This window comes from Pelecanus crispus, chromosome 1 (assembly GCF_030463565.1).
Source record: "Pelecanus crispus isolate bPelCri1 chromosome 1, bPelCri1.pri, whole genome shotgun sequence".
NCBI lineage: Eukaryota > Metazoa > Chordata > Aves > Pelecaniformes > Pelecanidae > Pelecanus > Pelecanus crispus.
The window spans coordinates 193,042,581-193,055,610 of record NC_134643.1 but is presented as its reverse complement, the minus strand read 5'-3'; the positions used below and the strand labels follow the sequence as shown (position 1 = coordinate 193,055,610).

The following is a 13,030-nucleotide window of genomic DNA, read 5'->3' as shown; positions in this document are numbered from 1 at the left end:
ATATGGAACTGCATGCTGGCAGGAGTCGTTTCTGGGTGAGGCAGCTACTGTTCAAGCCTTGGTCAGCGTTTATGGGAATGGCAAGTCCTCACTTCCCCCATTTTTAGGGATGCTGGCTAGCATATGTTTTCAGGATCACAGAACATTTAGGCTAAAGAGAACCATTTTTGATAAAGAGAGAAGCCCCAGGCAAGAGCAGACATTTTATATTCTGTCTTTTTTGCACTGGTGCCAGACTGGCCTGCAGAGGATGAGTGATGTCTGAATTGAGAACTTTTTATTTAATATCATGCTTTCCCAGTGGGGAAAAAAGAAACCAATGAAGGACTGAAAGACCCAAGTCATACAGCCTTGGGGCTTTCTGATCTGCTAGTCCCCTGGAGTGCAGAGCTAGCCTTTTGTTCTTACCGTACCTGTGACTATCCTCTGTAGAAAGTCACCACATCTCTTCTACTCTTCAGGACTTCTGTGTCTCTCTCTGGTAAATGCTGCTCTCTCAGGAGTCACACTCTTATTTGCTGTGTCTACAGTGTGGGACCCAGCTGCTCTGTGGTGGGCCATGGTGGACAGCGAGACCAGGTACCTTTTGCAGCAACCCACTTGCCCATGGGTCTGCATTTGCTTCCAAAAGAAGCCAAGGTACATGAGAGAATGACACAAACCCAACTTCTGTCCCACCTTATGTCCAGGACATGGCTAAGGTATACATCCATGTGTGAAAACTGCCATGTACAACTCTCCACAGCCATCAGCTCCATGTCAGGGGTGGTGTCAGAGTTCTGCCTATGGAAATGAGTAGTCTGTGTGAGAAAATTGTTGTTCTTTGTTTTATCCAGCAAGTTCTCCTGAAAGTTTTCCAGAAAGACTCTCTCTCTGTCTTCCCGTTTCTGGTTCAAAAGCAAGGAGCACCAGATCAAAATGCTGGTCTCAAGGGGTGTCTGCACAATCATAGGGTTTGTCAAGCCCACAAGGGAAATTAATGTCTTTTCATCATCTGCTGATGGATGAAAGTGTCATTTGCAGGGAAAGGCTCCAAGCTCGCAATGGTGAGAGCATCACACAGAATGGTTGCATTCATGCTGAGCAGCTCTGGAGCGGTCATCAAATTGGGCCTCCATGTTCTCTGATACCTGACATAATTTGTGAATAATGAATAGGGCCAGGTCCCTAATGATCTCCAGGTGTGATTTAACCTGGATTAAGCTTTCCACATACTGTATTTAGTTCTTGCAAGGTCATTTCACTTCTGATAAATACTGGTTTGCACATGCTCAGCTGTGTTCTTGTCCTTTAATGCAGTAACTGACAGATGGTAGCAAAATATTCCTTTTATAATGAAACCAGCTGAAGGAGACTGCTTAGGGCCTCAGAAAATATAATTTGCCAAATAAAGGATGGTCTCCAGGAAAGAAAGGAAACACTGTAATGTAGTATATATTAAATAATTTTCCTCAGGCATCTGGTGATCAGTAGCTTTTTCTCATGTCAGAGAGGTGACCTGTTTGTTTCCAATTAGTTATTGCCTCATTCGCCTTTGTACTCTTAAAAGTCTTGTTTCTGTGGGTTGGCATAAGTAGTGCCTCTAAAAATGTGCAAATTAACTGCATGAGGATTTGTTGTAGAGGCTTCATAGGTACCAGATTTGTATCTGCAGTGTGTAGTCAGATACTTAAGGTTTTCACTTACACTATAATTAGCCTGGTTTCTGGGTGAATTTCTCACTCATTTTTTGGACACAATTATGCCCATTTCTCTTAAATCACTATTAATACCTAGTGGCATTGTTACTGAATCCTTTATGTGACCATGCACACCCTGGATTTCCTCATGGCCTGTGCAAGCTTATATTGGCAGCTGACCACATCAGAGTTGTCTAATTTATCATCTTCTGTGAGGCAGGTAGTTTTGGATGGCAGAAACCACTCCTTTTCAAACCTCCAAGAACCTGCAACCTTCTTCTAAAGCCAGTCATTTGCTGAGTAGCTATCTTTGCCACTCTTAGTTTCCTCTGGCTCCCCCATAACCAATTTTTTACTCTTTTATCCTCTGTACCAAGATGCAGTTAAGGAAGACTTGATGTGACTTCCTTTAGCATCCATTTACACTGTCCTATAAATCATACAAAATGTTCTGCACAGGCTCAAATCTAGGCATTAAATGAGAATCCATCTGTTCGTTGCTCCCAATGGGAATATAGTTTCTTTCTCTGCATCACTGCTTGACAAAACTTCTAATCCCATCTGAAACCGGTAGTGTGTTGTGTTCGGGGCCTGTTATTTCAAATACACATCTCTCTGCTCAATCCTTCCCCTCTCAGGAATTGTTATTTTTAGGCTGTTTTTCTATCTCTGATGGAGTCAAAAGTTACATCTTAACCTATACAAGCTCTGGTGGCATATGCCACTCTGCTTTTCTGCTGCAGTATCATGAAATCTGTCATCCGGGTCTGTTATTCTGATCTGTAACCCCTTTGTCATTACTGCCCTTATGGACAAATTCATGTGAATACTTCTCTTATTTCTGTTTCTTGCCTGGGTTTTCTTTCACTGTTCTTGGGTGTTATGGCCAGCAGTAGATGAGTATTTGCATTAGCCTTTGGCTCTACCAGGAGAGGAATCAACAGTACTGGACAACTTAGAGCATACTCCTGCTGCTATAATGTGCCCTGTGCATTAAGGCACTACAGGAGTGTTGGTGTCAAGGTGATGCAGCTGCCAGAGCACTCAGGTACACCATTATTTTAAGAGGGGATCACTGCAACTCTTGAACTGCAGACTCCCTCCTACCTGTAGGTGTCTAAAGCTGTGCTGTAAGTTTCCCTTTGCAGCCAATGAGGAATATAAAATAGGCACCTCTGAGGTCCAATTTATTTCAACCTAAAGTAAATAACTAAAATACGTGAGTAAAAAATTATTTCATTTCTACTGACTAAAAAGGTAGCAAAGGCTGACTAGCTTACACACACACAACTACACATAGATCTCTGGCCAGGAGGCATGCCTCAGCTGGCCACTACAACTGCAGCAAACCACAGGTGACTCAATGCATCTCACTCCTCCTTCACTGTGGCCTAAGGTCTGTCAGAGCCCCTTGTTGCTAGGGGCTAAGGATACACATATGTGTGTATGTCATGCAAATGTACATACAGTTTCTTAGCTGACACATGGCAACTTGTTCCTCTTCACAACACGAGGGAACATTTGAACCCATGATGCATTTGAGCTATCAGGCGCTGTGTGTCGGGCAGCTGTTCCTTGGAGCCAGCCTATAAAGAACACAGAGTACATCCCTGGGGGCTTTTTGTGGTGTTTTTTTAGTTTTTTTTTTAATTGAGAATGAGGAAGTGCCTGACTCTTTTTACCAATCTCACAGATTGTGAAGCCTTTAGTCATCTATAAAGAAGCATATTTGACATATTTTGGAGTTTTTGCCTTTTTTTAGCATGGATTATTCACACCTTCAGAAATGCTCTAGAGTGACCCAAGCCCAGTGTCTCTCTTTTGTTGCCAAAAATGCTTGCCAAGAATTTTGGAGCACGGCACCACCCCGAGTGCATGTTCTAGATGGGCCACATCATTACACTGAATAGTGCAAATTTGCTTGCGTTTAAGGCTGACCAGTCCCATGCAACCTCCAGCTGCTTACCTTGACTCCCCCAACCAGAACAAGAGCACCATTTCTGCACAGTCCCACCTCATACCAGCATATCTCCAGCCCCATGCTCTCTGCCTCCAAGGTTTTGCATGGAGCTGCTGAGCATTTCACAGAGCAGATGCAGCAGCGTGAGTCACTGCCTCACCAAGGAACAAGCATATCAGTTGCTCCATGGAAACAGCCCATGTATATGCTTGAATATTGTGCAATGCACTTTGAGGCCACTTACATGCCTCTGAAATAGAGATAACTTGTTTACTTCACATAAGAAGAGCAACCTGTGTCACACAACTGCCTGGGTACTTCTGATGGAGCATCTAACATGTGACAGCTCGGCTGAGATTTGGATGGTTCAGGCCACTTGTTTGCAGAAAAAGGAGCTCAAAGCAAGAGCCTCCACTGGTTTGCCCTTAAGGCTGAGTCTCTTTCAGTACTCAAAACAAGGTAGTTTTATGCAAACTGCCTGTTAGGAATGGTCCCTGCAACATGCTGACCCCCAAAATGTGCCTGGGATTTGTTTGGGGCAGGGGCCAACACCATGACAGGCACTGGTCGAGGAGTATAACAGGGTAGATGATCGTGCTCTAGTAGCTAGAAACATTGCTAGTGACTGTTGAATTTACTCTTATGGCTGTAGCTGAATGTTTCCATTCATGTTCCCTAGAGGCTGTCTGTGTTTACAGCTTTAATAGCTAGAAAAACATGAGTTTTCTGACCATCCCCACGCTTTATGGCACATCTTTCAATCTGTTGTAATGAAGAAGCACTAGTAACAAAGTTAATGCTTACTCCACAAGCAAAATTTCTCTTCTTGGCAGCTCTTGGCATAAGGTACTTCAAAAAGTGTCTTAATATTCTGCAAACAAATCAGTTATTTATAATTGTCTTGTCTTTAGATGTAAATTAAAGTAATGATCTTTTTTATAGAGTTGAAAGGAAACAGACAGGTTTAACTGAAGTAAATGAGATCTACATGACCATCTGGTTTGTTTTGTTTTGTTTGTTTTTTTTTTTAACTTTATAGGAAATCAATGTACTGACAGTAGCATTGGTCAACCAAGACAGAGAAAAAAATTCAGAGAAACGAAGCCCGGGTCTAAAATCAGAGAAAGAGGCACTATTAATAGGTAAGATAACCCCAAAGAAGATTTTTGAGACAAAATGCCTTTTAATAAGTTTTTGTTTTCCATATGTGTTTACATGCATCTTTGTGCTAATAAAAGTAAAAAAAAGATATTTTTGTATTTTTCATCTGTATTCATAATGCCTTTTAGTAAGAGAAAACCTAAACCACAAGTGATTTCAGGTATGAAGAAAATTGCAGGATCTACATTTAGACTTGCAGCATGAATGTATGAAGACTTTATTTACATCAACATTTAGCAGGCTAGAATTGTGTAACTTGTTATCTGATTATGAGACAAAATAGTGAGGAGGAAGGGGATGGAAATAATATTAGCAAACTACCAAGCAAAAAATATGTATACTGGATGTATTAAGCAAGCCAGATTTATGCTTTTGACATTAGATGAGGGAATTAGCAATATGAATATTTATAAAGAATACCACAAGGACTGTCATATCCTTTACCTAGAATAAAATCTTTAAAATAAACTCTTAAAGAGTGCCTAAAAGCTAAAGCTTATAGGCAGTGGGCCAGCTAACTAGTACCTAGCATTTAGCCACACAGGAATGCTGGCTGTACCCATGCTGCCCTTGGAGGGAACATGCCCCATTTATATCTGTGCATGTTTTGCATTTGGTTTCAGTGGGGCAGGTTTTCACGGAGCCTAAGGGCCCACAGTCCAAAGTGGTCCCTATGGCATGGTTGCCATTCACAGGAATGCTGACCTGAAAGACAAGGTTTCATTTCTTTGGTTTGGTCTTTTCACAAAATCAGCAGTATCCCGGTAGGTGATAGTTCCAAAACTACCTTAATTTGTTTAAATGCAACTCATTTGCATCTGCTAAGCACCAGGAAAGTTGCTGGTTTATTGCTGGGGCACAGATTCAGACAGTTCAGGCCAAAAAGGTCATTTAAAAGTGAAGAATGTATTTAAATGTTTAAAGGGCTTAGTATACAAACTTCCTGTGACTGGTGAGAAGTGGAACAGTGGGATGTACAGAAATGTATGAATTGATTTAATTTTGCTTGTTATAATAAAATTTGAAACTTTTAATTGCAATGGACAGTATTTGATCTGTTCAAAGATAACTTCGGTGAGAAGGGTAGCAAGGATGGGATTTTAAGAAGAGAATAAAAAATTTTCTTTCTAGGTCACTCGTTATTTGACTGTAACAAGTGGTGGCAGTGTCCCAAAGTGGGTCTCACCAACCAGCTGTCCAGTGGCACACTCAAACAGTGTAATCTCAGTTCAGATATTACTGGTCATAATACCCCCACAACTGGCTCATTGTTACAATTCAAAGGCAAAAGATTGCTGAAGATGGATTTCATGTTACCTCTTCCTCTGAGGCATGTTCAGGTGTGGCAAGGGAAAAAAGGGCCTTCACTGAGTTTGTCTATATTTTACAAAATTCAATATTGTCTTAGAGGAAAAGAGCATAAAAGAAAAATAAATTACTAAAAAGTTATCATGGAACTCCAGTCAATAACTACAAAATATTTTCAAATGACTTTTTATTTACATTGTATGAAAGAGCTAGCTTTGAACATCCTGAATTGAAAAGCCTTGGGAACACACATAACAAATGCAATGCCACTGGTAAAATGTGATTTGAATGCAAATTTGATTTCCCATCAACTCATCCAAGTGTGATGGTCTTTGCTTTTGCTTCAGGGGGTCTTGTGTGTGTGCTTATGGTCACGCACAGCACAAAGAAGGTAACTGCTGCTAGCACTCACCATAGTATAAAATTAAATACATGCCCCTCCCTTTGCAGAGTCATAAGTTTGCAAATGCTATTGGAAAAATGAGGGAGGAAAAAAGGTGTTCTTTGCAAAGCCAGTCTCAAAGATCATTTTTGAGCTAAATTTTACTTACCATTTTCAACCATAGCCAGTATTTGGGGAAATATGAAATCCAAGATTATCCTGATTCATTCAGCATCAAGAAAATAGCATGGCCTGCAGTACACAAGATACACTGACCCATTTTTGTCATTTGTAAGCATCTTAATCCCAGTGTTTATGCTTTAAATATAAGGAACTTCCCCTAGGGTGGTTCAGCTAAGAAACCCATCCAGAGTTGAAAACATTTGCTCTGATTCTTACAGTTCAACTCTCCCCAAACAGTAACACACATGCCATTTTGTATTGTCACTGTTTGTTTAGAAGAGAAGAAGTTGGATAGTGTTTTAATAGCAATTCTGATGCCCAATCTTGTTTAATCTGGTCATCATTATTATGCTGTCACTTGATTTTCACTGCAGAAAAAGTCTCTAGACTTAGATCCTGACTCATCCTAAGCCACTTTTATCCCTATACCTTTTACAATGATCTTGTAAATAACAATGAAGATAGACAGAACTGGCTCTCATTTAAGAGAAAGTAAATAAGTAAATATGTCATAAAGGATTTGTGTTTTCTTCAGCAGCACTTAGGGGTAATACAGGTTAAGCACTTTTCATAACCAGCATGACCATAATTACTAGAAAAATTTGAGGGAGTGAGGTTTCTGACACAATTATATGAAACATTTTCACAACAGAGCATCCAGTGAAGGGGAAAAAAGCAATAATTTTACCATTACAATATCCACAATTTTATATTGGTAAATCAAGCATAAAATTGGTAGTTGAAATGCTTCCAGCAAGTCTTTGTTTAGAAATTCCTTTATTCATCAGTATATTATCTTGGTCACTTACTTGCTAACTGCTGTCATTCCTGAAGATGAGCTATTGTGTTTACCATGTTATTATGACTGTATTAAAAATATGCCATTTTGTTATGTTTATTGGGTTGTGTAAGAAAAATAAGAATCATAATTCATACTGAAAAACCTGCAAGAGCAGGCTATTCAGAATTATTTTGCTTATTTTAATGATATATTATCTGAGGTAATTTCAATACTTTGTGTGCGTTTGTTTTTAATACAGGTATCATATCCACATTTCTTCACGTCCACCCTTTTGGAGCCAATATAGAATATCTTTGGTCTTATATGCAGCAGTTGGACTCTAGGGTAAAAAAATTTAATCAAAATCTGTTTTCTCTATAGAAATATTGTATTATTCTTTACTGCAGGTTAAACTCTTCGTGCATTTCCATTAGAAAGATAATGGGATATGGGGCTTGGGGGTTTGCAGGCTTTATTCATTCGCAAATTACAGTGCACGTGCTTGTGTTGAGGTCTTTGCCTCACGCTGCTTAGCTATTCTTTGTGGCAAAGAAGAGCAGAGCCTTAAATGGCAAAGACTAGCAGCTGATTTTATGATACATGATCCTGAAATACAGCTGAGGAGAAAGAAAGCAGAACGAGAGGCAGGTGCAGCCATGGCCATCAAACTGTGCAGAGTTTTAGGAGATGATTCCTTACACTTCTAAAACTTGTTAGTCGTGGGTCACACTGAATATGAACTTTCATGAACACGTGAATTATATACCATGAAGCATACCCTTCATCTCCACTTGGAAGCAGAGAGGGCCTCATAAAGGAATTGGCTGACCCTATTGCTAAGTTCAGAGAAGGTGTGGCCAATGCAAAAGTGAGGCCAACACACTACAGTGTGCAAAGTGGTTTTTAATGCACAGTTCATACAGTCCATAGTCAATACATACCTGTAGGATAAGATTCTGTGACTTACTTTTGAGTATCTACTGTAGGATGAGATGAAATCAAGCCCCAAAAGGGCCTATTCCTCTCTACTGAATATTAAGCAAGTCAAGGGTGAGCAGCTCAGCTGTGAAATAGTCACCTTTGGTCAGCTGAATGCTACTCTTAACTGTTAAACAATGGCTCTGCAGGATGCTAGACTGCATGAGATACTTAGCAGATGCAGGGATCACCCTGTGGTTAGCCACAGCTCTGATCCACATCTGCCAATACTTCATCTGAACATGGGGATGACAGTGCTTGCCCACATCTTTTTGCAAACACAGAATCAGGATCTAGCTATGGTGTGCACCTGGACTTGAGTGTGAGTGGCACTCCCTGTGTGGTGGTCGTTAGACACAACTCATTTGATCCTGGTAATATTTTGTTCCTGAACACTCCCTCCAGCCATGCCACCCGTAGCCAAGGTCACCTTGCAGCTGCTTTGATGGGTTGCTTTGATGGGTGGCTTCATGCCTCTGGAGGGTCCTTCCTCTGTTTCTATGAAAAAGTGTATAGCTAAAAGCAGAGGAGATCTTGAGCTAGAAGCCCACTGGAAATAAGACAGGTTGCATGGAAGAGTGAAGAAGGGTGATGAAGTTCTTAGGCACTAGCTTCAGGCCATGGCAGCTCAGATTTGCTAGCGCTTTACAGTCACTGCTACCCACAATGAAAAAGGAATAAGGGATGAGGACGGTAGAAAGAGGTGAGAAGCTGGTGAATTTCAATTTTTTTAAAAAAATTCTGATTTTATCAAGACCTGATACATCCAGAGCTTCACACCTGCAACCATTCCTCTTCTGCTTCTCTATTCCTTGCCTCTGCCACATCTACACCTTCCTTCATCTCGTCCCCAGTTCCTGCAGCACCCAGTCTGCCTGATCTCCTCAGTCATCTTTCAAGTCCTTCCTTAACACAGCATTTGGCTAAGTTTCAACTGCTTTTTCCCCTGGCTGACCTCTCCAGCTCTGTATATCTTGAGTGAAAACAGCAGTCACTTAAAATACCAGCTCCCTGGGCTCCAGCCCTGCTGCTCATTGCTTCTGACCACTGAGCTCTTCAACTTTCTCCCCCTTCACTGCTGTGATCCTTTCTTGTGCATGTCTGTGGCCTCTGTCCTTGAATTTCTACTCACGCGAGTAACGTGTTGGCTTCTGTGAAGCTGCCAGGATCAAACCCGTAACTTGCAAACACAGCTTTCATGGAAGGAGCGTTGTCTCCGTCTCTCTGAGGTGCCAACATACCAGCCCCTGCAGCTACCAGCAGACCTATCTGCTGCATAATAAACATGAGCCACAAAATTTGACCTCACTGGTTTATTTTGGAAGTAACTGCTTGTAGCAACAAATTACTTTTTAATAGCGCAATCCAGAGATGCAATCTCAGAGATGAATTTCAATTACTTTCCAGGGTTAGCCTGTCATTCCTCACCTGAACAAGAATGGTAGGGTCAGCATACCCATGTGGGCTGAGGGCTCAGTATAGAGCTCAGATACATTACCCAAACGTAACCAGCTATCCATTACTGCCATGAGAGTATGTAAAAGATGGACCTGATTACTCTGGGGCTTTAGACTGCCTCCAACACTGATTTTTGGTGCCACCTTAAACAAATCATTTAATCTTTCTGCTAAGGAAAATAAGAGGTGATAGATACTTTCTCACCACCCTTGGGTGGAGTAAGGTATAATTAACATATTTTATGTTTATATACTGTTTTAAAAGGAAACTTTTCACCATGGAAGTTTTCCACTACTATGAATAAGCAGAAATATCATCATTGCCAGAGAAGCCTATCAAACCATGGAGATACCTGTGGATAACAGGCAGCACCCATAGATTTCTTTGCTGTTCCTTTCATGACCTTCCTTTAGAAGAAGGAGCAGTAGGATTATTATACTGATTATACTAAAAAGGTTGCCTTTGTGAAAGTGTTTTCCACAATGAGAGCATCTTTCCCATTAGGAAGGTGACCAGTCATTAAGGTTTCAAAACCATAAAAACATCCTGAGCAATGCCAAGTCAGGAACCTTACTGCTTAGTTATCTGGGGCTGCTGAACTAGGCCAAACTGGGAGAAGATGGCTCCATGGATAGTCAGCAACTAAGTAACACAAGTGAGCTGATTAAAAATAAAGTCCCTCTATTAGGTTTTTTGCAAGAATGAACCTTATGGATCTGGGAGGAGGATTCAAGAGGTCATGGGATGAGAAGGAAGAATAAGGTCCCATTTGCTTTCTCCTCCTCATAAGTATGCCCATAACTGTAGTTAGATGGACTTCATAACAGCAGCAGCCCCGACACAGCAGTTGTCATTCTTTTATAGTGGGATGCCATTTACAAAAGCAGAATTATTCCTGCAAGGAATCTGTGCTTGGAGTCTGGAAATTCATGTCAGGCTAAGGTTAAAAAAAAATAATAATGGTTGGTTGTTTTCAGCTGTTTTCTCCATATTTCCTCTTTCCAATTTAAAGGACAGCTTTCACACTTTAATTTTACCTTTATTTCTTTCTCAGATCTCTGCAAATGAGATAGAAATGCTTTTGATGAGACTGCCACGCATGTTTAAACAAGAATTCACTGGTGTAGGAGCAACACTGGAAAAAAGGTGGAAGTTTTGTGCCTTTGAAGGAATTAAAACTATCTGACTGTGACTAGTAATGAAGCTATGCAGAAGAATTCCTAGAGCATGGCAGGGTTATAAAGTATTAAAGTAAGAAATTTGGGTTTGGGCACATAGTAGTATGTTTTCAAAGTTATCCAAGCCTAATTTTAGTTACATTTGTGACGTTCTCTTGTGAGTGGAAATGTAGTTGTGCACCAGTTCCTAAAATAAAATAAAATTTTTAAAAAAAAGTTTCAAAATGTGACAGATCTGTTTCCTATGAAAACTGAAGAAAGATACCACAGTCATAATGATTTCAAAATACTACATGTCCTACATCTAAGAAAAGCTCATTGAGCAAACAGTTAAGGAGAAAGATTGCCCGGTTATGGTCGCTAAGCTACAGCGATGTATATGTCATATGTAGTAGAACTCATTAAGTTTTGTTATTGAAACTTCTTTCTGTTTAGTAAGAAAATTGAGTAATTTTACAGTGAGGAAAAGCATACCAAAAGAAAACTTGAAGATGTGTCTGAAGTTATTGTATTTTGTAAATTAAGTTATATGCTGTACCAGGGATTTTTGCCTTATTGAAAGAGGCCTGAAAATGTGATTGGAGTCCTCAAGAATGCTTTATCAAGAATATTATTTTTCTAATGTAACTATTCTCCATTACAAGTTCTTTTAACATGGATTGCATATCAATTTTCATAAACATGTAAATAAGGAGGAAACCAGTGTTACTGTATTGTATTTGGTATGTAACATTCAGGTTTATGCATCAAAATAAATATTCAGTTGCATTACTGTTACAAATTTTATAGCAGATATATTAATTTTTATCAATAAATATGACTTCTACCATATTGTTTGTATAAGTTTTTCTTCTGATGTTTTTGAATTTTTACCCATCCAGCAACAGTCTCCTGGCACTTATCTTTCTCCTACACAAACTATTAATTGTAGATAACTTGGTTAAATTAGTTAGGAATCAAAAAAGAGCTTTCAATATTAGCTAAGATTAAAATAATTACAAATATTGGTAGAAGAAGTACCAGCATGGACCTTTGTTTAACTGAACAGATTTCATTTGTTTTTTTCAGACAAGCAGCCAGGTTAAAAGTGAACACCTTCAGATTTCTCATTTTCAGTGTTGTGTTGGGTAGCCATGATGCATCCAATTAGGTACTCCTTCTAACTCCCATCTAATGCTTCTGGTTTTTGGTCAGGCAAGGAAAGGAATAACGCACTTCTGGTGGTGTCCCTTAAGTGGGGACATTGATGTAAATTACCATTTAGGATTTACTGTCAAACACAGAGTACTCCAGCACTCCTGTAAGAGCCAGCAGAAGCTGAAGAAGTGTGTGTATCAACCAAGCCAGGAGAGTATCAAACGAATCACTCCTCCCAGAGACCTACTTTAGAGAGCTGCACCAGTACAGCATTTAGCATGGTGCTGGATAAGAAACAGCAGCCCCCTCCAAGTCACACCTCTATGTAGGCAGAGGAGCCAGCCGCAAGAGAGCTGGCCCTATAAAGTGTGGCACAAACAGCAGGAAATATGGCAAATTGCAACTGATGCAGGAAGTATCCAGATACATGTCAGAGTGATGTTTCACTCAGGTTCTTCAATAAACAGCAATTAGTGTCAAATGCAATTAGTCCTGAAGGAACTCTCGTACATGGCTGTTAGTGATTACTGCTTTAGGACCTATTTCTCTTCTGGCATCTACCTGGAATATAGAAATACTAAACGACTTGTTAATTGTGTACAGAAGGGAAAAAGGAGGCTTAGCAGGTCTATTATGCTTTGAGCCAGTACACACAAAAAATTTTTAAAGAACATACATCTCTATTATGTTTGCTACAGAACCTGTGTTAATGTAAGTTACTTGGGTGAAACTAGTAATTATATGCCAGTTATGTTAATGAAAATTAACTAGTTTAATCCAAATAACAACTCTTTCTTCTCTTGTGATCATACAGATTTATGAATA

General features: G+C 39.9%; 1 protein-coding gene across 1 annotated transcript in view; it reads left to right on the top strand.

Annotated features, from left to right (window-relative positions):
- The window catches only part of ENOX1 (ecto-NOX disulfide-thiol exchanger 1), a 141,790-nt gene extending 130,714 nt beyond the window's left edge, over positions 1-11,076 (top strand). The window contains exons 11-13 of the mRNA XM_075716990.1: positions 4,679-4,781; positions 7,714-7,799; positions 10,945-11,076. Of these exons, the coding sequence (XP_075573105.1) occupies positions 4,679-4,781; positions 7,714-7,799; positions 10,945-11,076 (321 nt within the window). The remainder of the gene's footprint in view (positions 1-4,678; positions 4,782-7,713; positions 7,800-10,944) is intronic.
- The last annotated feature ends 1,954 nt before the right edge of the window (positions 11,077-13,030 follow it).